This window comes from Pagrus pagrus, assembly GCF_965226575.1.
Source record: "Pagrus pagrus genome assembly, chromosome: 18".
NCBI classification, from domain to species: Eukaryota; Metazoa; Chordata; class Actinopteri; order Spariformes; family Sparidae; genus Pagrus; species Pagrus pagrus.
Genome location: NC_140202.1, coordinates 16,618,704 through 16,641,927, shown reverse-complemented (window position 1 = coordinate 16,641,927; position 23,224 = coordinate 16,618,704). Strand labels below are relative to the sequence as shown.

At 40.9% G+C, this 23,224-nt stretch overlaps 2 protein-coding genes across 3 annotated transcripts in view; one reads left to right on the top strand and one right to left on the bottom strand.

The window, feature by feature from the left end:
• The window catches only part of selenon (selenoprotein N), an 8,174-nt gene extending 6,290 nt beyond the window's left edge, over nucleotides 1–1,884 (top strand). The window contains exon 12 of the mRNA XM_084381730.1: nucleotides 88–1,884. Within this exon, the coding sequence (XP_084237856.1) occupies nucleotides 88–255 (168 nt within the window). The 3' untranslated portion in view covers nucleotides 256–1,884. The remainder of the gene's footprint in view (nucleotides 1–87) is intronic.
• LOC311274228 (oxidation resistance protein 1) lies at nucleotides 859–23,224 on the bottom strand. Of its 2 annotated transcripts, none has more exons than XM_084381729.1 (16): nucleotides 23,096–23,224; nucleotides 22,212–22,434; nucleotides 20,696–20,892; nucleotides 20,387–20,466; nucleotides 18,151–18,297; nucleotides 17,513–17,689; nucleotides 15,346–15,477; nucleotides 15,070–15,254; nucleotides 14,628–14,977; nucleotides 14,389–14,548; nucleotides 11,096–11,297; nucleotides 10,879–10,995; nucleotides 10,081–10,233; nucleotides 3,404–3,499; nucleotides 3,178–3,251; nucleotides 859–3,026 (listed from the first exon to the last, which is right to left on the bottom strand). In XM_084381729.1, exons 2-16 carry the CDS (start codon nucleotides 22,310–22,312, stop codon nucleotides 2,891–2,893), a joined length of 2,307 nt encoding a protein of 768 aa, XP_084237855.1. In that variant the 5' UTR covers nucleotides 22,313–22,434; nucleotides 23,096–23,224; the 3' UTR covers nucleotides 859–2,890. The 2 variants fall into 2 exon arrangements, with proteins under 2 accessions (XP_084237855.1, XP_084237854.1); XM_084381728.1 differs by having other exon boundaries at nucleotides 17,513–17,692; nucleotides 23,096–23,223.

The following is a 23,224-nucleotide window of genomic DNA, read 5'->3' as shown; positions in this document are numbered from 1 at the left end:
ACTGTGATGACATGTCATGGTTATTGATGTTCCATGTATTTCCTTTTCATGGAAAGTCTTTTATTTACCTTCTGTTTTTGGCTTCAGGTCCACCACATCAATGCCAACTTCTTCTTGGACCAGACGGCCATGAAACCAGAGGAGGAAGGAGCAACTTTTAGCTTCTCTAGTGGCTTTGAGGACCCATCCACATCCACTTACATCAGCTTCCTGAGGGAGGGGCTCGAGAAAGCCAAGGAGTACCTGGCACAGTAATTTGCGTGTGGAGGAAACGAGAGGAATTTCCTCTGGTATCCAAGATAAGGAAAATCCTCTGACAATTAGAGAGAGGCGCTTTCTTGTCAGTGTTGGCAGCTGAAAAAACGTCTTTGCCTTCTATCCTCTTTGTAACTGGTTCTTTGGGCGTCTCTCTTGGTCAGAAAGTTTTATACACAGTATTTGTATGGTTACAAACCATCCATACAGATGAAGTACAAGGAGGTATTGCCTCTAAAACCTACTGTTACTGTCAGTATAGTATATTTTAATGAGCTACAAATGCTTTGCACACTGAGCAGTAACAGTAAAATTCAGACCTGCTCCCTCTGCTTGCAGCTGCTGTTGACACCACATGTAGACACGGACCACTACTAAAACGAATCCTAAAATCAATCATAGCACTGTTGCTCGCTATAGTTCATCTTTTATACTATGTTGCATGTGCAATATTTAACGACTGAGTGAGTTTTCATGCCGCTGAGTGTACCCAGAGACGGAGTTGGTGCAGTTGTTGCCTTTTCAGCTGTGTTTCAGCAGTTTGTGACGACTTCGCCTGAAAGCCCCCTCTGGGCTGGGTGACGCCTGATGTCATTGCTGAGGCTGCTGGAGGGAACACCCTCCTCCGACTCTGGGGACAACAGCAGCAGGAAAAAAGTGGACCGTGGAACATAAAAGGATTTAATCAGTTGTTTTCTTCTATTTTGATTTAAAGCCAAATGTTGAATATTTTCCAGATACTCTGTTTTGAGGACGATGTGACCACACCAAAGAACTGTTTTTAATATGTAGAGCAGAAATAAATCCAATAGGTTCCTTGCGACTTGTTTAATATTTATATATAACATATTAATATGTAAGCAAATGGTCATATGTTTGCAAAATTGTTTGATTGTTGAACTGAGAGGCACATGATACCATGTACTGTTATTCTCCTCTTTTAGGCTGCAGTTAAAAAATGCGTTTGCTTTTGTCTTTAGGTAGATGAGAGGAACTCCTTGACATTTTAATGGTCTCATATTATCCCGATTTTTTTTTTTTGCCGGTGCTGATGTTTTCGTGTTGTCCATCCCATTCCCGTGAACGCGATATCTCAAGAATGCCTTGAAAATGTCTTTAAATTGTGTAAAATTGTAACGTCACAAGTCCTGACGGCTCGTTTGAATGCACAGTTTCTGTATACAGGCTATGTGCATTTCTCTGTGGATTGAGCCTTTTGATATTTATTTATGTAGCAACTAGACCTGCTTTATCGTCAAAAAAGAAAATTGAAATCTCCCTTTTTACAATATGGGACCTTGAAAGAAGAAAGATGACAAACTGGACCTACAAACATCTCATTTTCACCCTTTTCCAATCATACAAAAAGACAAGTTTCCTCTTCAGGTCCTTGTTTGTTTTTTTTATAGTGAAATGGAAGAACACAGGGACCAAGAAAATTAAAAAAATTACGTTGAAATCCAATAAATTACAATAACATTTTGTTTCAGAGTCATACATGGTTCACCCCATGTTATTGGGTTGTGGGGAGCCATTATGGGGAAAACACTGTTATTCTGTTGCCTATGAGTGCCATTTTTTCAAAAAGGTGAAATAAAAATGTTTTGTTTTTGTTTTTTTACAGATTTACTTTTGACTTGACTCGTTTTTTGGAGTGATTAGCCCACACTGTTCATATAAACAATCAACCACACAAAATTATATTTTCACTTTGCACTGATTTTTATTAACTAATCTACATTACTGCACGATGTAAGCACAGTAGATCGGACTCTCTGCGCGAGAGTATGTTGCTGACACAGCTGAATGACAAAACTGCATTAATTAGAAGAACTTCTTGAGCTTTTCCTTTCACGATCAGAAACCACAGTGGACGAATGAGTCAGCACTTGAAGTGAAAGGAGTTCAGAATAGTCATGAATGAGACTCTTAAGATCCGTTGCAAGTACAAGTGCTCTTCAGTTTAGGCTTTGACAGTTTCAAGTGTTCTTGCATGATCGTGTCCAGTGTTAACTTCTGCAGTCTGCGCCACTATTCAATGAAATCCATAAAAGCAATTGGTGATAACGGGAGTTTGTATTTGTGGGCTGTGTACAAGCAGAGAAATCCATTCAGAAGAAGACTAATGTGCGTTTCAAACTTCCAGGATTAACTGAACGTGATATAAAAGTAGGGGCATGCATTACCTATGAATACAGGTTTACCGTTGTGGTCACGTGATAAATAAATGACGAGATATCATGAAGTTGCTGATTCACATTAAGAGCAAAGTGCAGTCTCTGAGAGTTGTAACCCACTCCATTCAAAAATGAGGACTCAAGAATCCAGTTTCTTAACAATTCAGCTCCACTCGGTTCAGCAGAACTCAGTCTGCTTGCCAAACCCACAGGAATGAAACAGTCCGGCCTGGGACACAGATCTACTCAAGATCAGCCTTGCTCGGTTCAGTTCAGTTCACTAGAATCCACACCACTTAATCCAGCCGTTTGTGGTTGATTTTATGTTTGTTTTTTACACAGATGTTTCCATGAATTGAATGAGCGGCTGTATTTGTTTCTGCCAGTGATAAATGCTGTCTTGATTAAGCCGGTCAGCGGGGACGAGGTGAGTCAAGGAGAAACTCTGAGGCCACTCTTCAGCTGAACGTCCACACTTCCAGCTCCATGACCCGGAAGTCATCGGTTTCGGAGAGGCAACAGTTGTTGAAGGTGTAGCAGGGGCTGCTGCGACCTAGGTACAAATTCTCATCCACCCACAGCCCAAAGTGACCACTGCAGGAAAAAGACACAAGTGGTAAAGAAAGAGAAATGTTTTGGGGTTTTTTGTCCCTTTTCTTTGTAATAAAGGCTGACAAGATTCCAGAATAAAGTACATAACATTGAATGCAAGAGAGAAAGTAGAAAAGACATAAAAACACATTACCTGCCTCCACCAATGGCAAAGGAGTCTAAGTCTCCTTTAATAAAAAATGAGTTCTCTCCAGTCCATCTGAAGCACTGTGGAGAAAAGGCAGAAACAATCACAACGCTTTGACAACAACAAACATCAAATGCACGATGGATTTGTGATGTTCAGCAGATATTTTACAGACTGGCTGAGCTAACAGTACAACAGTCACACTCCTGGAGATGGCTGTGGCGTGCGGCACCTTGAAGCGAGGACGCAGCATGAAGAGGAAAGTTTCTCCAGTGCCGTAGAACGTCTCACTGAGCCTCAGTGGGTGGGAGAGGAAGGCCCCGAATATCTGACGATGGAAAGTCACAAGAGAGCAGCATTTGTAAAAGACGAATACGCACATTTTGGGGAGCCGGAGGTCCCTCAGCAGGTAACTCACGTTTCTCATTATTTAAATACAAATGAAATGTGTAGACCTGGACCAAAATACCAGCAACAACATTATATTACCCGTATTATTATCCATCTGTCCATGTTAATAACATGTGGACAGGGAATGTTCCTCTCTGGTTTGAATTAACGTTTTTTTTTTCTTTTTCTGGACAATCACTCATACAGTAACAGTGAAGTTAGAACAAACTTCCAGACCAAGTGAAGCGTTTATTGACTGACCTTAAAACACATTACCATATTAATACGGCTATGCTTGTGTTTAATATAGCCGAGCCTATAAGTTCTTTGTCCAGTCTCTGTGTGACTAAAATTAGCCTAATGATGAAGCCTGATCCTCTGAGTGCACTTTAATTTACATTCCTGAATGTCATGTCATTATAGGCTACATTAGAGAATCTATAGGTCTGTTGTGTTTCATATGGCTGAGCCTCCAATTAAAAATATTTATACCTATCTCATAATGTATCAGACTGTGATCCTCTGTCTGCCTGCTCATCCCTGTGAAAAAATCTAGGTTATTTCATTGTTCTATAGAGGTTATTTGGGCATTTTGCTGAAAATAACTGAAAAAGTAGTGTAATAAGTTATACATGATTCTATTGTAATGTAATATATAATGAAGGTAACTAATATGTAATATATTGCATTTTGAAAGTAACTTGCCCAACACAACAGTTACCTGTAGGCCAATTCATTTCTTTAGAATAATTTTATTTAATTTCAGTTTCATTTGTTGTAATTACAATCACAACAGCAACAATTAAGCATCAGTATTTTCAGACGTTTAGCTACATGTCGGTTTTAACTGAAAACTCGTCATTTATAGGCGAAATTATTCAGATTTCCAGAGAGAAAAGCGGAAGATCGAGTTCAGAAAACAAACAAAAAAAACTTCAACTTGTAGCCGATCAGTTGTGTGTAAAAACCGAGAAAGTCTTTGCACTTTAGCAAGAGCCTGGTGCTGGTGGCGTATTACTGAATTATCCACCCTGGATAAAAGGTGCGGAAACGCCCCAGCGATCGATAATGACGAACAGAAAGAGGCAGCGTAGCCGAATTTTGACGATGAGTCCGTTTTTTTGTAAATCTTTCCCTCATTATATTAACTGAAATTGATAATCTATTAAATATATTGTGATGTGCTAAAAAAAAATAATAATCCTGTAGCTTTTGTCCTCATCTCTGTGAGCGGGAAGTATTAGCATTTGTATTTGGCCATTTTATTAAATTAATTAATTTGTTTTCTACCAAAATATTTGTGTGCGTGCGCGCGTGCGGCAGGCGCGGGCGTGTTCGGCGCGTCCTTGGATGTGCGTTCCATATCTCGAACGCGCGCTTTGATCCAAAGCGAGCGTTCTAGAACGCTTTGATCCAAAGCTTTGGATCAAAGCAATGGATCAAAGCAATCACATCTAAAATTTTTATAAGAGCTCTAGAGTTGTTGTTAGTTGTTCACTTGTGATCAGTGACCATAGCAGACCACACACAGAAACCAGAGTGAGGAATTACACATCAGTGGACGATTTTCCGCAAGTTTCAAACCAACTCAAAGAAAAAGGAAGAGAGATGTCTTTATCCGGTTTTTTAAAGCCTATGGTGTTAACAGATAACACTGTTATCATCAATCCAGATGCTGTTAAGCTCATTGTGAAAAAACATTTCGACAGAATCTCCACAGCACAGTGGAACCTGTTAGCTGATGGATTCTGTGAACCAGGAGTCGACACAACACTGACTGACATGCTTTGTGAAATGACACAGCAGCTCTCTAAATCAGTCATCAGCGTTGTCTTACCAATGTTAACGAAGAAGGATTCACAGACTGATACAGCTACGGCTTTGGAAAAACTAAACACGCACCTGGGAGACTCCATCAGCGGTGCTGTTGCTGAATCTCTTCACGTCACACAAGACAAAAGTAGGTCTGTAGAAAAGCTGACACAACTGATCGAGAAGGAAGTTTCACTAAAGGTCAAATCTGTTGTAAGTCTGGCCATCAACAGCCCTACTTTGCCGGAAAAGCCTGCAGTTTATGTCTCTGGCTCCGTGTCCAGCACATCTCTTTGTCAAATGCTGAAACTTGCTATCATATATCTGAAAAGATGCGCAAGTAAACTGAAACTTAGGCACCTAAGATGTTGTTCGCAGCCAAAAAGCTCTGAATCTACAGCACAGTTCCTGGAACCCTCAGTGAGATGTGAATTGTCTGAGAGCTTGAAATCCAAGGTCTCTGACCTCTCAGTGACTCAGGAAGTGGCTAGCATCCTTGACAAATGGTCCAGTGAGACAGCAGAAATCAAAGAAGATGATGACAGGGCTTTCAGCCCCTCTGGTCATGCTTATGATGCAGCGATTGACATTGTCAACATTATAAGTGATGACATCCATTATTTTGACCACGGACATGATGAATGCAGTGAGAGCAGTAGAAGATCCAAACCTCACTTCAGTATGGGGTCAGTAGTTAAAGTTGTGAAAGGCCTTTTGGCCTCACGGGTCAATGAACAAAACCAAAAAGAGCGCACATGCAAATATTTCAAGTTTGCCAAGAAGCAATTTGAGAAAATGAAGTCAGAGCTGGAAACATCAATTCAGAAATGTGAACAGGACTTTATTGTGCCTCTCAGTTGCAAGCCAGGGTCCTCTCAGACTAAACTCCAAAAAGAGGATGCCTCTGAAGACCATTTGAATTTACCAGGAGTTCCAGAGACTCCAAGTCCCAAATCTGAGGCCAGCAGTCCAACCGGGAAGACGACATTAATCAGTGTGAAAAAGAAGCTGCATTCTTCAATAGAATTTGAGACAATCAAGAACGTTGTTACGCTCTTGTATAAAATATTAATGCTACCAAAGAATCCTGCAACACATGAAAAAGACATAGAAGACAAACTAGAAAACATGATCAGGCACTTTTCAAAAGAATTGACTAACACATTATATGATCATTTAAACGATACCCAAACATACCAAATTCCCTTGCCACCATTTGGAAGACATGTCTCTGAATGTGTCATATCTAATGTCAGCACGCAGGTGAATGCCAATCAGTGCAGCCTCTCTCCTGACGTTATTTATGCCATTACAGAGGATTTAGTGGGAAGGTTCTTGCAGCAGATAGTGCTCTGGATGGAGAAGGAGCAATCAAAGCAGAGAAGTTACAGTGAGGAAGTGTATGGTGCACTAAGCAACATCGAAGACCTAATCATAAAAACAGTGGACTCACTAGAAGAAAACATAGTCATCGCACCAGAGTCCCCCAAAGCCAGCGACAAGCAGGCTACAACACCCTACTGTTTAACTCCGGTACTACCTTTCAACGATGATGCTGATAGTGATGATGTAAAACAAAGCACCATTGTCGATGCGACTTCAGTGATTCAAAACACTGGTTCCTCAGCATCCTCTTCTTCAGAGAGGTCAACCGACAACATCATTGGTCCTCTGGTCCTGAGGATTTTGTCAAGGGCCTCTCGGAAAACCATAGGCTCCGTTCAGGAGGCAGACATCCACCTCCTCACTGAGCGTCTTTCGGACAAGGCACAGGTTGGGCTCAAATTCATGGACAGTGCACCTAAAAAGGACAGGGTCAGCATGATGAAAGTCATCAAAGCTGTGATTAAAGACCTTGAAAAGGAGTTTGGCTCTTCTGAACTGCTACTGGAGGCTGCACTGGCATCAAACCATCCATCGTTTGATGATGCTGTTTTTAAGTCTTTCAAGTTCCATCTGGATGCCCTCAACAATCCAACTCCAAAGAAGTGTGCAATTGGCAGGTTCTTTTCAAGGGTAGGAAAAGCTATATCCAAAGCCTTCAGCTGTTGCACCAATGACCGCAAGAGTTGTGACAGCGACAGCGACAGCGACACCTGCACTGACACTCACACTGACACTCACACTGACACCTCAATTTCCACTCCCCCAAGCCCCTTTGTAATAATTCAAAGCGTGCAGAATTCATCTTCAGAAACAAGTTCAGAAACCAGGCCCACTTCCCGCAGCTCAACTGACTTGAGTTGAAGAGTAGCGGTGGTCAAGACCTAGAGAACTTCTTTCTTTCAAGATGATTCCTTCCATCTTTGCTGTTGCAGTTTCTTAAACCCCTGGCTAGATCGGGTTTCCTCCGAGTTGCTTCGGTTTCCCCGAAATTACATTTGTAATATAAAAAAAAACGCTAGCATCATGGGCAGCAGTGATAACTAAATTACCAACTCCATCTTTTTCAAAATGACATAATAACAATAAAGGTGGAGAGTAGCGGTGACCTAGAGAACTTCTCTCTGTCAAGGTGATCCCTTCCATCTTTGCTGTTGCAGTTTCTTAAACCCCTGGCTAGATCGGGTTTCCTCCGAGTCGCTTCGGTTTCCCCGATATTACATTCGTAATATAAAAAAAAAACCACTAGCATCATGGGCAGCAGTGATAACTAAATTACCAACTCCATCTTTTTCAAAATGACATAACAATAAAGGTGGAGAATAGCGGTGACCTAGAGAACTTCTTTCTGTCAAGAATCTTGACAGAAAGAAGTTCTCTAGGTCACCGATACTGCAACAGCTGTTGCAGTTTCTTGAACCCCTGGCTAGAACGGGTTTCCTCCGAGTTGCTTCGGTTTTCCCGACCTTAATTTGGAATATAAAAAAAACTCTAGCAGCAGTGATAACTAAATTACCAACGCCATCTTATTCAAAATAACATAATAACAACAATACAGAAATGAAAAAATTAAAAATAAAAGGCAAAAACTAAATTTAATTTTGGTTGTGTTTTCCTATGCTGTCAGATGTTGATTCAGCTATAAATATTAAACATGTTAATGCTAAATAAATGTTGCTTACTTATTACCTGTGGAGTGTGATCATGCAGTTACTTCAAACAAGTTCTTTTTAGTGAAAGAGAATGGTATGAGTAAATTATTACATTTTAAGACTTCCTGATCAATTTTTAGAATATACCACCAATTTAAAGATATAAATATAAACTTAACAAAGAAAGACTTGACAAAGAAATTTCCCCATTTGCGGGACAAATAAAGGAATTCTGATTCTGATTCTGATTCTGATTCTGATTAATTGCAAGTGAAATGGACAGTGTGCAGGAGTCGTTTTCCTGATTTTGTCGGCCTTCGGCCTTCTCCTACGCACCTGTCGGTCTTGAGGTGTGCAAAAGCTGTACACTGTGAAAGATATAAACTAGGAAATATCTTTTTAATGTCATATTTCCAAACGTTAGACTTTAAATCTTGGCAAGCACAGAACCTGGACACACAATTTATCAAAGAGGCCTTTCAGAACAGTGAAGATGAAGTTTTATACGGGATTGCCTGATGTCTTTGTGTTTCAGCTATGTGAGCCCCACATTACCTTCACAAACCAACACTTTTTTTGTTGAGATTACATTTTCCATTCCAAGATTTGGATTTCAGGTTCAATGTCTTCTTAAATTTTACACAAGTTAATTGCAACCGGGTTAATGGAAAATTAATGTTTTTCACATGAGATTTCCTTCTCAGAGCCCAACAGACCGCAATCAAGTGGCCTGGTTCATAGCAGTAAAAAAGATGGTCACTGCTGGTGTGCTATTATGCATGGTGAGGTCAGGTGCTCTTTACACACAATCTGTACTGTGAAACCCTGTCACTGACAATACATTTAGGGAGTCTGAACAGTCATTTTGGTGAAAGTTTCAATCTTTTGTTCGTTTAAATACAAACCTACTTGCTCCGGTAAATACTTTGTAAACCCCTCCAGCTGAATAAGCTCATTGAAATAATCACATTACAAGCCTAGGACAGTTTGAGTTTTATCACTATTTCTACAATGTCCTTTATAAAAATTCTGAGAGCAGTTGTACCACTAGGATATGATATACCTGAACACACTTCACATCATGCATATTTTCACACTGAAACACATAACCCAAAATTATTTTGGAATGTGGATACGCATTATCAGACATTGGAGAGTCCAAGACCCTGATTTTGCACTTCCCTCGTCTCAAATTCAACGTGTTTTTGGTGAGATGCCTGAAAAAAGGTCTGTGGTTAAGACAAGCTAAAGAGATTTTCACGTTGTGTTCTACGGCATTAAACACAACAGTAAATCCCCTTTCTGTGAATTTTAAAGCATCTACGTGTCTTTACAGGGGAGGTTGCTAACAACTCTAACTTTACAACTAGTAGACCAATTTATAGTGAAGTGTGTATAGGATAGTGTAGTAGGAAGCTTTACGTTTTTCATAGCCTTACGTTAGCTTTTTACTCCTGGTGATCACATTTAAGCTTCAAAAATCATGAAAGTGGTGTTCATCTATCTTTCTGAACAAAACGTATCATAAACTTGTGTTTGCCAAAGAGCTTATTTTCTGCAATAATCCAAAATCCAATTGAAAAAAATAAATCCCAAAGACTTTTTGTCAACTTCTTTGTCAGCCTTCAAAGATACATCATCCCTGTCATTCACTCACTACAGTATGTTTTACCTCGTCAAGTGCATCCTTGATGACAATAAGCACAGGGGACTCTGTGGTACTGAGTTTTCTGTAGAGGGACTTGAGGCTGGCGCCATGGCGGGACGTACTGTAAGCCAGCTGCCAGGTGTGGCCAACTGTCCTGGGGGGAAGCTCCTTACAGAGCTGAGAAAAGATTAGAGCAGGGGAGAAACATTTAAGGAAGAAGCATGAATATGAACAGAGCCAGATGCTGTCATCAGTAGGCACACAGGTCACATCTGTATGTACGTTAAGAGAAGGGTATTTTAAAGCTCTGAGCAATACTGAATTAGCTGGTTGCACTTGAGAGATTTAGTTATCTCTAAATTAAAACAGGCTGCACCGCACGCAGTTCTTGCATTGAGATTAGCTGTTAAATATTTACACCTCCTAACTCTTGAATGACTGACTGACAAAACTGGATTTGCTTATATATGAGCTGTGGAGAGTCAAGAGTATTTATAAAGTCACAAATCACAAATTTCCATGAAAGGAAAGATTCCCTCAAAATACTGTAATGGAGAGAACGTACACATCTTTTTCCGGAGCTGTGTGCTATTGACTTTGTCTCTCTTTGTTTCTATTGTTATTGTTGTTTTATATGTATTTTTTTTTGTTTCCTGGTCTTATTATTGAGCTTGTTCAGTTTTAGTCTTGTTAATACTGAGTTTATTTTATTTAAATTATTACAAATAAATGATTTGTCTACGTAAAAATGTTTTGAATATGACTGTTCAAATAAAAACACAATCAAATCTAGACTAGTTACTCTGCCTGAGTGTCACTCACCTCTCTGACATCTGAAGCTTCTAAAATGTGGCTGCTCTCTACGATATTATTCAGTCCTTCAGGGTCCCGGTCGATGGCGTGGGTCAGCTTGTCCCCGCTCTCCTCCATCAACACCATCTGCACAGGAACATTGATGCATTCGGAACAAAACCAAACACAATGAGCCAGTTTGTTCCAGAAGATCTTGGTGCATGATAGCTCATTTTTGTCTTCTCACCTCCCAGTCGTCCCCTGTGCTGCGCTGCATCTGGATCACCTCGTCCTCCTCGTCCTCCTCGTCCTCTTCGTCCTCCTCCTCTTTGTCCTCAATGAGCACAAACTCCTCTTCGTTGCGGTTGGCCTCCCCCTCTTCCTCCACTCCCTCGAGGATACACAAGTCTGGTCGACAGTGTCTAAGGTAGGCATACAACTCCTCGGAGCTGCGGGGGGGGGGCAAAAGAAAAAGCAGTCTCTCAGACAAACAACCCCAGCAGCTACGTCAACATTACCAGGAGGAGACTTTTCAATGCTTTTAAAGTACTTTTATGTACACATTCTCAAATCAGTAACTCTCCTTTCACTGAGGTGGAGTTTTTGATTAAGTGTTGCACTCAGCAGCTTTTGTAAAGGAAGTTACTAGGACTATTAGAAGTATTTGCAACTAAAGCTTACTTATCAAAGTATCAAAAGTAGAAGTACTCATTATGCAGGATGGACCCTGTCAGTGTTATATTATTATTATTATATTATTGGATCATGTAAGCAGTAATGTAAGGGATAAGTGGTCAGTCATTATCTTCTTACTTTCAAGTTTCGTAGTCCACCATTTTCATTTTTGGGTGAACTTGTCCTTTATTGTTGCAGTTTATTGAGGAGCTAAATTAGCAGCTTTCATAATAGTGCAGGTGTTTTTTTTTTAAACTCATCACATGTTTTGGGGTTAAAATCTAAAGAGCAGCTAAAGCTGTGAATTGAATGTGGTGGAGTTCAAAATCTCCTGTGAAACGTAGGAGAATATAAGTATACGGTAGCATAAAATACGACACATGGCACTGTTTGAAACTTTCACAGAGAAAACTGTTATTGCTAAAAGTGACCTTCGTACTGTACTCTTCGGTGAAGGTAATGTTGATGTTTTTATAATGTGCACTGAGTAACGAGAGATTAGTAAACAGAGGAAGTAAAACTTTAACTGGAACGACCAGTTTCAGCATCACAAGTGGATGGAAAATATTCACATTAGGCTCAAGTGGAGACAGTTAGCTCAGCTGAGGACCACACAGCCTATCAAAACTGATGTATGCTGTCTTTCCAAAACGTGTGCTTGGGCTTGAGGTTTTAACATAAAACCAGATTTACAAACTGGATGTGTGGCACTTGAATGGAAGATACAACTGAGCTGCATTATGGGAACTGTAGGATCCAGTATGACAATAAGAAAAAGAGTAAAAAGATGTTACACTCAGTCAACACGCAATTTAAAGCTCTGCCTCGAGGAAATAAACTAAAGATAATATTAATTGTTCAGTGTAAGACATGCCAAATACACAACTTTACAGATTTAGATGTAAAATAATATCTCTAAATCCACGATTCTCAAACTGTGGTACCACTGGTGGTATGCAAGCTCCCTCTAGTGGTATGTGGAGGAACCCCAGAAATGCTTTTTAAAAACATTCAGTAAAATACTATTAGGATACTGCAGAATTTTGAATAGAATACTAGTAACATTGTAGTTTCAGCCTGTTACGTAGTCACGATCATACATGTCATACGTCATCCATGATTAGTGAAAAGCTAAACTCAAACTGTGATGGCAAGATAGCAAGCAGAGGTAAATTAAAGGTGCAAAAACACCACAATTGTCGTTCCAAATGGGAACATCAGGATGAAAAGTGAGGAGCAGGAGGAGAATATTTCGAACTGTTGGAACTGAAGTTGACCACAGCGAACAGAGCACACATGCTAGTGGCTACTTAATAAGCGGCGCGACAGCATACCACAGCACTTTGCTAACGCTAGCTGCAAACAGCGCAAAACAGTAAGCTGAATAGAGTGGGCCTACGCTACTGCACTTTAATGTCAGTCGAGCCAAATATAAATGGAAATACCTCAAAATTTAACTCAAGTACAGCACTTGAGCAAAAGTACTTGGTTACATTCCATCACTGGCTGTCAGTGTCAGTATGATTTTGGTCGGTCACTATATTATTCCAAGAGAGGAGCTTGAAACTCAGACTGAATGTGTAATATTTAACAGTCTGGCAGGTAAAAACAGAAAGAAAAAAAAGGCACAGAAGATTCTGCTGGATTTGAATAATAAATCATGTCTGTGAGTAAAAATGTGCACTACATCTCTCTCAAACTAAAGAGAGCAGATGACTTCTCACTAACTGCCTCAAGTTGCATGGACATTGGATTTCTATACTATATAAATAGATTTTATAGCAAATTGAAAGAGGCTTAGCTCATTATACATGGACTACACGACTCCTTTTGGACATAAATTATTTATTTTTTATTTCATTGGTTATTCTTGTTTTGTTTAACTCAATTTTAACATTTCAAAATAATAAAATAAAATAAAATAAAATAAAATAAAATAAAACCTGCCAACTAAAGCATTGTAGGGAGAAAACGGTGCATCCCCACGTTTCTCAGTTGTTGTGGAAACCAAGAAACGGCATAAGAAGTAGATGGATCCCTAAAAAACAAGTACAAATATATAAATTAACCAATTATTCACAATTGTTTTATGTAAAGATAAGAAACAGCTACAAATTAAAACTAGAATGGGACTCAGCAGAGCATATACCTCCGCCAAGGCCCAGCATTCCCCTTTTGTTTTGACAACAACACAGTGATAACCGGTTTGTTCACAGCGTTTTTCAAAAGCCGAGTGACTGAGAGAACATCAGTTCATCCTCTGTGAAAGAAAATACCTCCCCATACCACCAGGTGGCAGTAATCTTGTATTCACGATTAAAAAAGGAAACTGGTAGACTTTGGAGTGCAGATATACCAACTGCTGCCATAATAAAACAGCTGTTTTTCACACCTGTCTCGCTAATGTTGCAGCTTCTAATCAAGAATATGTCTGATTAAAAGTTGGGTGAAAACACTACAGTGATTAAAGGGCCAATCAGAATGATTTCTCTCACCACCATTGATTTTACACGCTCAAACGGTCAAAAAGCTGCTGACAAGGGCAGACCAGGGCCGATGGCGCAGAACACCGCATCAAGCAAGGCCACTGACGCTCACCGATGGCCTACGACAATGGCCAACAGGCTACCACCAGCCTGGAGTGTCACAGACTAAACAACTCCACATTTACATTCTCTCACAACAACAATTATGTACACCTTTGCATCAAATTTGACCGCTAATGCCAACAATCCTGCATTCAATATCACACAGAAGTATTACCAGCAAAATGTACATAAGGTATCAGAAGTAAAAATGGCCCCTGTGAGTGATATTATCATACAAACATTGTTGCAGTTGTCAATGCTTTAGTAGCTGCTGCACCTGTCTTGTGAAAGGGCGAGCCAGGCATCCCTTCTGGGTAATGTTTTGGCCGACCCCAGCTGAAGGCTTCCTACACCCTTCTTCTTCCCTGCAGACGGCTGAACCCGCAGCCGCACAAACATCAGACTCCCTGGACTGCCTGCTGACGACCTCCGAGGCCCTGAAAGTAAACGTGGAGCAATGGTAAAGAAAACGAGCACAAGAGAATCTCTCAGACAGGTCGTAGTTCACACTCGTACCTGCAGTATTTCTCCTCACAGTGGACTTCTCTTTTTCATCAGAGTGCCGCAGCTTACTCGCTGCCTCTTGACCTCCACAGCAGAAGGTCGCAGCGCTGCTCAGGACAGCCACACCCAGGACGCCTACAGACGCCTCTGACAGCACCTCCAGCGGGCCGCTGTTCAGCTCCTCCTCAGCCTCCGCCATGTCTCTGCTCTCAGCCTCCTCTTCCTCCACAGAAGCCTCTTTGGTCAGGCTCAGAGCCAGGGATAGCTCTGATGGAGCCGCAGACTCCCCCTTTGGGTTCGGGACGCCGTCTGTTCGCCTTTTGGCGCTTTTCAACTTCTGGAAAATGTTCTTTCCTTTTTTCCTAAAAAGAGAAGAGCAAGAATAAACACTTGTGTACTTTTCATGTAATCTGTAGTCTGTGTGTTGCTGAGGAGAACGTGAATCATTGCGGACCTCTGCTGCGACTTGGTGAAGTGAACATGTGAGATGTCGGAGAAGAAGGAGACAGATGCCAGATTGTCAACAGAGCATGACAGGAGGTATTCCTCGCAGCCGTGTTCCTTCACCAGAGGGTGCGTCTTACAAGGGTCAAAGAAGATCTTATTAGAAGTCACCAGCAGGATACCTGAAACCACACCCTGACAGAGAGAGACAGGGAATGTTGATGACAATCTACTAATGTCTACAGCTAAAGAAAACAGATCAGATGTAAGTGGCGTTCACACCCACCTTACGGTCTGTGATGTAGCGACAGAACAGCTTGAGGTACTGCATGGCCTCGGGTCCCTCCCCCTGACAGCACTCTGGTGGCAGAGCCAATAAGCAGAGCTGTCCGTCAGGCATTGGCACCGCCTCCACATCCTGTCAGCATCACATTTATATCAGAGTTAACAACAACTTGTGCCTCGTGATAGAATGAGAGCTGATCTGAGAAGTCCACAAATAATGATAACCATTACAGTCATTCTTTGAAGAAAATATTCCAACAAGTTACTGGTTCTTGCTTTACAAATGTAAATGTTTGCAGATTTTCTTTTTTTTTTCTACTTTTGTAAACTAAGTATATATTGGGGTTTCGACTGTTAGTCTAGCGAAACAAGTAATTCAAATAAGTTTGCTTGGGCTTTGGGAAATTGTAAGGTTATTGTTTTCTTTTACTATTTTCCGACAATTCTTAGACCTAGAGATGCACCAGTCGATTGGCCAGGGGCCGTAATCTGCTGGTTTTCATTCTATACAGAGCCGCAGCGGAGCAGAGACAGGGGCGTTATCGAGTTGACAACAGGATGCGTTGTGATCTGTTGCACCTGTTTCCTTTTGGGAAAGTAAAACACTGTAGCCGAGGGCTGCAACTTTAAGAAAAAAGAGAAATTGGAATTGGCCAAACAATTTTGAATCAGTGAATCTCTACATAGACCAAACTGATTAATCAAACTTTTTTCAAATAAAGCTACAAAGTGCTCCCAGTGTTGAACCAGGGTTAAAACATTTCAGGACTGCAATGAGGCAAATAAAATCAGACGATTAAAAATACAAGGTAATAAAATCCCCAGCATCATAATAACTGGCAGATTAATCACCAATAATAACTGTTGTGCAACTGTGGCCACATTTTTTGTGTCTATGTTTTCTGTAAGATTAAAACACGGCTTGTCTGAGTCCTTCACATTCAGTTTTGAACTGTCACAGTTTAATTCCTCCCCGCTGACATAATGTTGGAAACCAAAAGATTTCTGCACCCCTAAACCATGTAATCATGTTATAGTCTGCTCCTGAGTTCAGCCTGCTCTCTGCGCTGTAATATTTTGATGACTGCGTCTTGTTTTGGTGCTTGTTTCCACAGCAACACACTCTGTTTATTGGATCCATTATAAAACCCCATTTGTCTTCACCACAGCTAATCACTGTCTAATAACTGGAAGAAATGCGCGATGAGCTCATTGAGATGAACAGACACTGATGTGATACAATCGGGTTAACTACAAAGAGGATTCGGTTTCTTTGCTGTTGATTTCTTTGTTTTTTATAAACTAAAATATTGTACTGGCTGTGGAGCATCTGCATCACTCCTACCCACCTCTGAATGTCACATTACTTAATTCATTTTCAAAAAAGGATAGGAAAAGGATACAAAAAAAAGGTAACTGTATTCCATTAAAATTACAGGAAAAGATGTAATTAGCTTACAGATACATTTAGTAAAAAAGGGGCAATTTTAAAATGAAGATTAATATACTAGTCAGTAAGCATGCACATGTGCATACATGACAACACTTCACATGTCTCACACAACTTCACTCTGGTCTTTAATGAAATCATAAAACAAGTGTGTATTAGAGCAGGAGTTCCAGACCAACGGGCCGTGGATTGGTACCGCACCTCCTGTAATTAATTTTCCTGGCAATGGCAATGTTTTTATTACACATCACAGGGCAAATAATTTACATTTAACATTAAAATGCTCAAAAAAATGATTTTTTTCATTTTTTTGCCTTCATTTTCGTGGACTTTTCTCTAATCTTGTGTAACAGTTTAAATAGTTACTTCAACAAAATCGTCTGAGAAGTTTCAAGGGGAACAGAAAACTCTCTGTGGCGACACTGTCACAAGTGAAAGTGGATAAAAACCAGTGATTTAATCGCTGTCAGTGTAATGTATCTAAACAGCTTATCATCTTTTATGTAAAATCTTACAGAATCCTAACTGTGAAATCTTAATATGAAAAGTAACTAGTAACTACAGTTGTCAAACAAAGTATAAAGTAGCATACAATGGAAATAATACTTAACGCCAATTAATTGCCGTTCTCTTCAGTTACACTAACACACTACATTTCTAAAAAATAATCCAGAATTAGTGCTTCCCAAATTATTATGTAATGTGTTTTTCTACTCACCAGTAGTTTGTCATATTCTGCCTCTGGTGAGGGAGACTGAGGCTGAGCAGCAAGTGTATCCAATGTGTCCTGATCCGCCTCCACCTCTCTCTTCAGGTTAGGATCAGAGTCCGAGTCCAGTTCTGGTTGAGACGATCCTTGACCGGCGGACGGGTGTTTCCCCTTCGGGACAAGCAGCTGCTTCAGAGTGGAAGCCATTATAAGAATAGCTCTGACATTGAAATAGATACAAGCTGGTGACAAGAGTGACTACTTCCTCTTTCTACAGGCCTGCATTCCCCCTCCTCTCTTTGTTTGTAGTCACATCTTTGCTCCATGTGACACACGAGGGTGGTGGACAATATCTTTACAGCTTCAATTTGACTTTAACATGACATTGAGTAAATACTGTACAGTATCAGTCTGAGATTGCCCATGAAGATAGGTTTCAGGGTGAGGTATTGTTTGCCTGAAAGGGTTTAAGATACAGCAGCACGCTTACTGCCCATAGCTAAAGGCCGACAGGCTTGTGAGAGGCCTTGTTTTGCATTTCAAATTAAGCAACAGCAGGTGCAGAAACCTGTCATTTCCATCCTTTAACACACACAGTATACGAAACAAGTTTCAGCTGCTGTCATGTGCTCGAAGTTGACTCTTACCTCTCTGGAGATGAGGGCAGCAGACGTGGAGGGCAAGTTCAAGGAGGAACGGGAGGGACGGTGGCCCATTTTGCCCTCTTCTTCTGAGGACACACCGACACTGTTGAACTGAGATGACACGCTGAACACCGTGTCCCCAGGGAGACCCTAACACACAAGAACATTTTCAGTAGAAGCTCAAATCTGATCACCTTCATTCTTGTGTAGGATGATCGAGTCTGTTTTGCATCCTTCAAAACTGTGATTTGTTCCATTGAGAGAAATCTTTCAGTATGCTGTTCTTTTTTTAAAGCTCATTAAATGCGACATTAAAGAGCACTGGTTTCACAATTACAATTACATGCTCAGGTTCCCACTGCAATCTGCTGTGCAGATCTCACTGCGTGCTTCCGCTGCAAATCAGCTCAACCATGTGCGAACCAGATAAAATCTGATGTGCATCTGTAAATCAGGTATATTATAGCATCGGTTCCACAACTATCTTCCGCTGACAGATGGATCCATTGACCCAAATTAGATTACCACCGCCTGACAGATTATGTGGCCACAGAAAAACTGTGTGCTGGTGTGTGGGTGTACACGTGTGGATGTGCACTTATCTGGGCACGATCTATGTGTGTTGGTACGTATAGTACATCTATGCTGCCCTACAAAGCCAAAGCACTGTAACTACAATGTAAAACCGCAGTAAGTAACAAATTCCAACCAAAAACCAAGGCAGGCCCCACGCAAGCGTGGTTACTGCCTTGGTTTTTCTGAGCTTCGGCTGCAGGTACTGCGGTCTGTGACCGCTGTATATCCAGACAGGAACTATATTGAATGAGAGCATTGAATTCTAAAAACAGGTTTGACACTAAATATATCAAGCCATCTTAATAGGTTCAACCTCACCAAATATCACTTGAGGATTGCTTTGCTTTGCCTTTATTACTCATCTATTTCAACTTTTTAAACATGCAAACATTTAAACAATCAGACGCAGATATGCGTTTAAGGGATTACAACATCAGAGTGCAGTATCTCCATTTTTAGGGTCATAGGTGAAATAGCTGGTTAATCACTTGAAGAATACATATTCAATAAGGACATGACTGCTGTTCTACCTGTAAGGCGTTCAGCTGGACAGTCAAAAAAAAACTGTGAAGCCATTTTGTCTGTGTCATAGTCAGCATAGGCGCTGTGGTTAGCCTTCGATGGAGGATGAGCAGCTAAAATCCTTCATTTTGATCTCAACATTTTTATTTTATTAACATTTTATTTTCAATTATAATCATGGTTTTATTTATATCATTATTTTCATTGCTTATATTATCTTTTACTACATATATACCATCATTTCAGCTAACCATATTTCATCATATATCATAACACTGTGAACTGTATTTGAATTGTCTGAAAGATGCCTTATGAATTAAGTGTTTCTACTCTTAAATCTACCCTCAAAATAGAAACGTTTCTGAGTTTACATTATTACCTCATTAATATTGTAAATACTAAAATCCTAACTTTGAATGTCTTCTCCTAAACTTCACAGTGCCCCTTGACAACAATTTCTACAAAAATCGACACTTCATCGCAGGGCTGTTGTGTTCGAGTGCTTTTGTTTTAGCTGGGTGTAACCAACATACTGGCATCTGAATAAATGTGCATCCTCTTCAGCTCAGAAAAAGTTCAAGTCCATGTTACTAAATACATTTCTAATAGAAGTTGCAACAGGCCGATGACTTCAGAAAAAAGGAAGAAGGGAAGAAAAGATGATGATGAACGATGATGATGTGGTAAATTTCTAAGCAAAGGTCCAACAAGTCAGACTAGAGCTCTTAGTAATAAGCACTAACACCCTTTTCAGAGTCGACATAAAACACAGGCAAATAGAAGAATAAAAACCCAGCTGGAAAATACCTTAGAATAAACATTCCTCCAGTTGTATTTGTCGTAGAGGCTCTGAAACAGACTCTGTTTTCCCATGCTGTTCAAGAACGGCTCTGACTGACACTCTGAACCTTGGGCGCTCTTTATCAGACCCTTTCAAGACCATAAATTATGTAAACAATTACCAGCCTCAACATTTCCAGCGCTAGAATGTCTAACCAGATGACATATAGATGCAGCGATATCTCTCTGTCCAACTTCCCAATTCTTATCTTACCTGTTCCCACGGCTGAGTCCCTCAATGCACGCAACAAGTTGGATAAACTCTGAAAAGTCAAGAAAAAAACAAAAACATGTGACTCACCCTGCTGCCTGAGCTGTCATCTGACGGTCCACTCATACGCTCTTGCTTCACGGCCGCATTGTTTAGATCCCATGAAGTCCCTGTGAGCAATAGAAAATATCTGTTTCTGTCACAACATCCTGAACGCAGCACAAGCCGCATCGCCGCTTCCTAACAGGATTATTATACGGCTGCCGTTTCTCTTAGTATGAAAATAACTTCATGCAAAGACATGAAAATGACAGCAGGCTCAGTGTGAGAATTATAAAATGTAAATTCCAGCTGCTCAGCCTGCTCCCTGCCCGACGACAACAAACAGCGCTGCAGTACCTTGCAGGTAGTACTGCCGCAGTTTGGGGTTTCTGATATGGGGGATGTGGTTGAGAGGCCGGCCCACGGCGGTCTGGTTCTGACTCTGGCTGCCGGCGTTTGGCCCCGACGTCACTCGGGACTGAGGTTGAGTCTCCCAAGGCCCCTTAGCGAACTGTGGAGGCTGAGAGACACCTGGAGGGAGCTTGGAGCCCAGCCTGGGAAAAACAGATAAGATGCCGATATCTTTACACTATATTTAAGTCACATCGGCACTAGAGCTGCAATGACCTACCAATTAGTCATCAAGTTGAAAAAAAGACATTAACTGCAAAGGTTAAAAAGGTGTTTAAAGGTGAAAATTCAACCTCAAACAGAATTGACATTTTAGTTGCTACAAAATATTAAGTTTGTCATTGATGACTCTGTCTGTTATAAATACTTTTTTTTATCAATAAATTAATCAAATAGTCAAATAATGATTGCAATTCCTCTGAACCCTCAGTGACATCTTTCTTGTTTTATACTAACATAACTGACAGCTTCTGTTGATCAACTAATTTATATAGTCTTATGGAAAGATTCAGATGCAGAGAGGCTCTGATGAGCCTCCGGAGGTAGTATCAGACCCGCAGCAGAGGCGAGCCAGCGTCCGTGTGAATGGGGTGATCAGGGGTGTGTCGATCTGATGGTGTTCACAGTCTGACAGTTAAACAGATCCTTCATATATATCCATCATATATCAACATCGGCCAGAAAAATCAAGTAATGGTTGGGCTCTGGTCAAACAATAGTGAAAAATGGCCATCAGGATTTCATGGACACCCAAGGTGACATCTCCAAATTGCTTGTTTTGTCTAACAAACAGTAAAAAATCTCAAACATATCCAATTTAGTATCACATAAAACAGAGACATCAGCAGCAAAAGCACATTACAAAAGCTGGAACCAGTGACTTTGGGGGCATTTCTGCTTGAAAAATGACTTCTATTATCAAAATAGTCTGAGTTACTTTACTGTCTATCGAATTATTACATGTAACAAAATTGTAATAACCATACAATCTAAATTTCCACCAAATCTCACGGCCTTAGATTATTTCTGCACATATAATTTAAGAAAAAATATCCACGCTCAAAAATAAATTACACTTTGGGGTGGATTTTCCCTTCAGTTGCAGGAATTAGAGGATTCATTGCTCATGTGAAGTGTGAATAACTGTATAGCTCAGCAATGAGTGTCTGATCAGAGTTATTTATAGGGGAGTGGGTGTCGTCTGCGATGGCCAGGAAAGTGAGTTCCTGGCAACACGCTGTAGCATCTTCCCCACATGACGCTATTTGATGGAGTCCTTCAGTGACAGTGGATGAAAACAGCTGAAGGAAATGTGCGTTTTGTGCTAAAATAGGAATACAATAAAGAAAGAGCTAATACTTAAATCTGAGGAGCAAACACCAGCCAAACTGGTCACATGTCTGCTTAGAGCTTTCCCCCTTTCTTTTCTCCCCAGTAATCCAGGCAGTTGAAGGAGCCTGACCTGGTCTTGACGTTGCCAAAGTAGCTGGTCCTGGTCTTGTCCCTCTGGGGCTCGTGGTCCATGGCTCCTAGAGTCTCAGGCCTCCTCACAGACTGAGCCATTTTCTGTGTTTCTTTAGTTTGACGCTGGCAGCGGTGGCAGGCGCAGGCGGATGAGGGGCTCAGCTGGCATCCTTCCTCTTTCTTTTATTCCTCATGCCTTCCCTTTGCCCCAGTTACAGCACCTACACAAGGCAGCGCAGTCATAACATTTTGTGGGCTGATTTTACAAACACCGAGGTGAAAGTTCTACCTGCAGCCACATGACCCCATCAGGAAGTGGGGGACATTCAGCAGAGTAATGGAGCCAGTTTACAATTCAATTACACAGTCAATCAATGCATAACTAGTGTGCGTGTGAGTGTGCTTGAAATCAATTGGTCTGAGGGGACAAATGAGATTGTTTGCACTCATATTTCCATAAAAACCTGAATAAGAATATTATTACACATTAACAGATCTCTGTTTTTCAGCTGAATGTAAACATGCTGTGAAACTGTGTCCACATCATGACAGGAATCCATCCGGCTACATCCTGTGGACGCCTAAATTTGGCAACTCATGACACATCTCGTTGGGTGGTGATTCGTCTGTCATCTCTGAATTAACAGCAACAGCAAGCTTTGTTCCGCATCCTCCACGTTAACTCAGTCAGCTGTTTAAATAATTAGCACATTTCGCTTCCTGTAAATGCTGGAGGTGAAATGATCACCGTGGAGGATGAGAGCAGTTTTGACGACATCAAGAGAACGATCGAGACTGCTGCGAAAAATATATATTACATCAGCGCCTCAACAGAGATGAAGAGGGAGCGTCAGGTAAGGTGGGCATGGTAGCTTTACTGACCTGTGCGTGTCTTACTCAGGGATGCAGACGGGCGGCGGTCATATGAGCGCGTCTTCATATTGCAGTGTTATGATATCACTGCAGACAACAGTAGCAAGTTCAGTGATCAAGCTCCGCCCAGGGCTTAAC

What these genes read in the sequence shown, in the direction of transcription:
- LOC311274228 (XM_084381728.1), bottom strand. Translation starts at nt 22,312, where the DNA reads ATGGCTCAGTCTGTGAGGAGGCCTGAGACTCTAGGAGCCATGGACCAC. An exon ending in GCTACATCACAGACCGTAAG is followed by an intron (nt 15,255 to 15,345) that starts GTGGGTGTGAAC and finishes TCTCTCTGTCAG; the next exon opens with GGTGTGGTTTCAGGTATCCT. An exon ending in TCAAGGATGCACTTGACGAG is followed by an intron (nt 3,500 to 10,080) that starts GTAAAACATACT and finishes TTCCATCGTCAG; the next exon opens with ATATTCGGGGCCTTCCTCTC.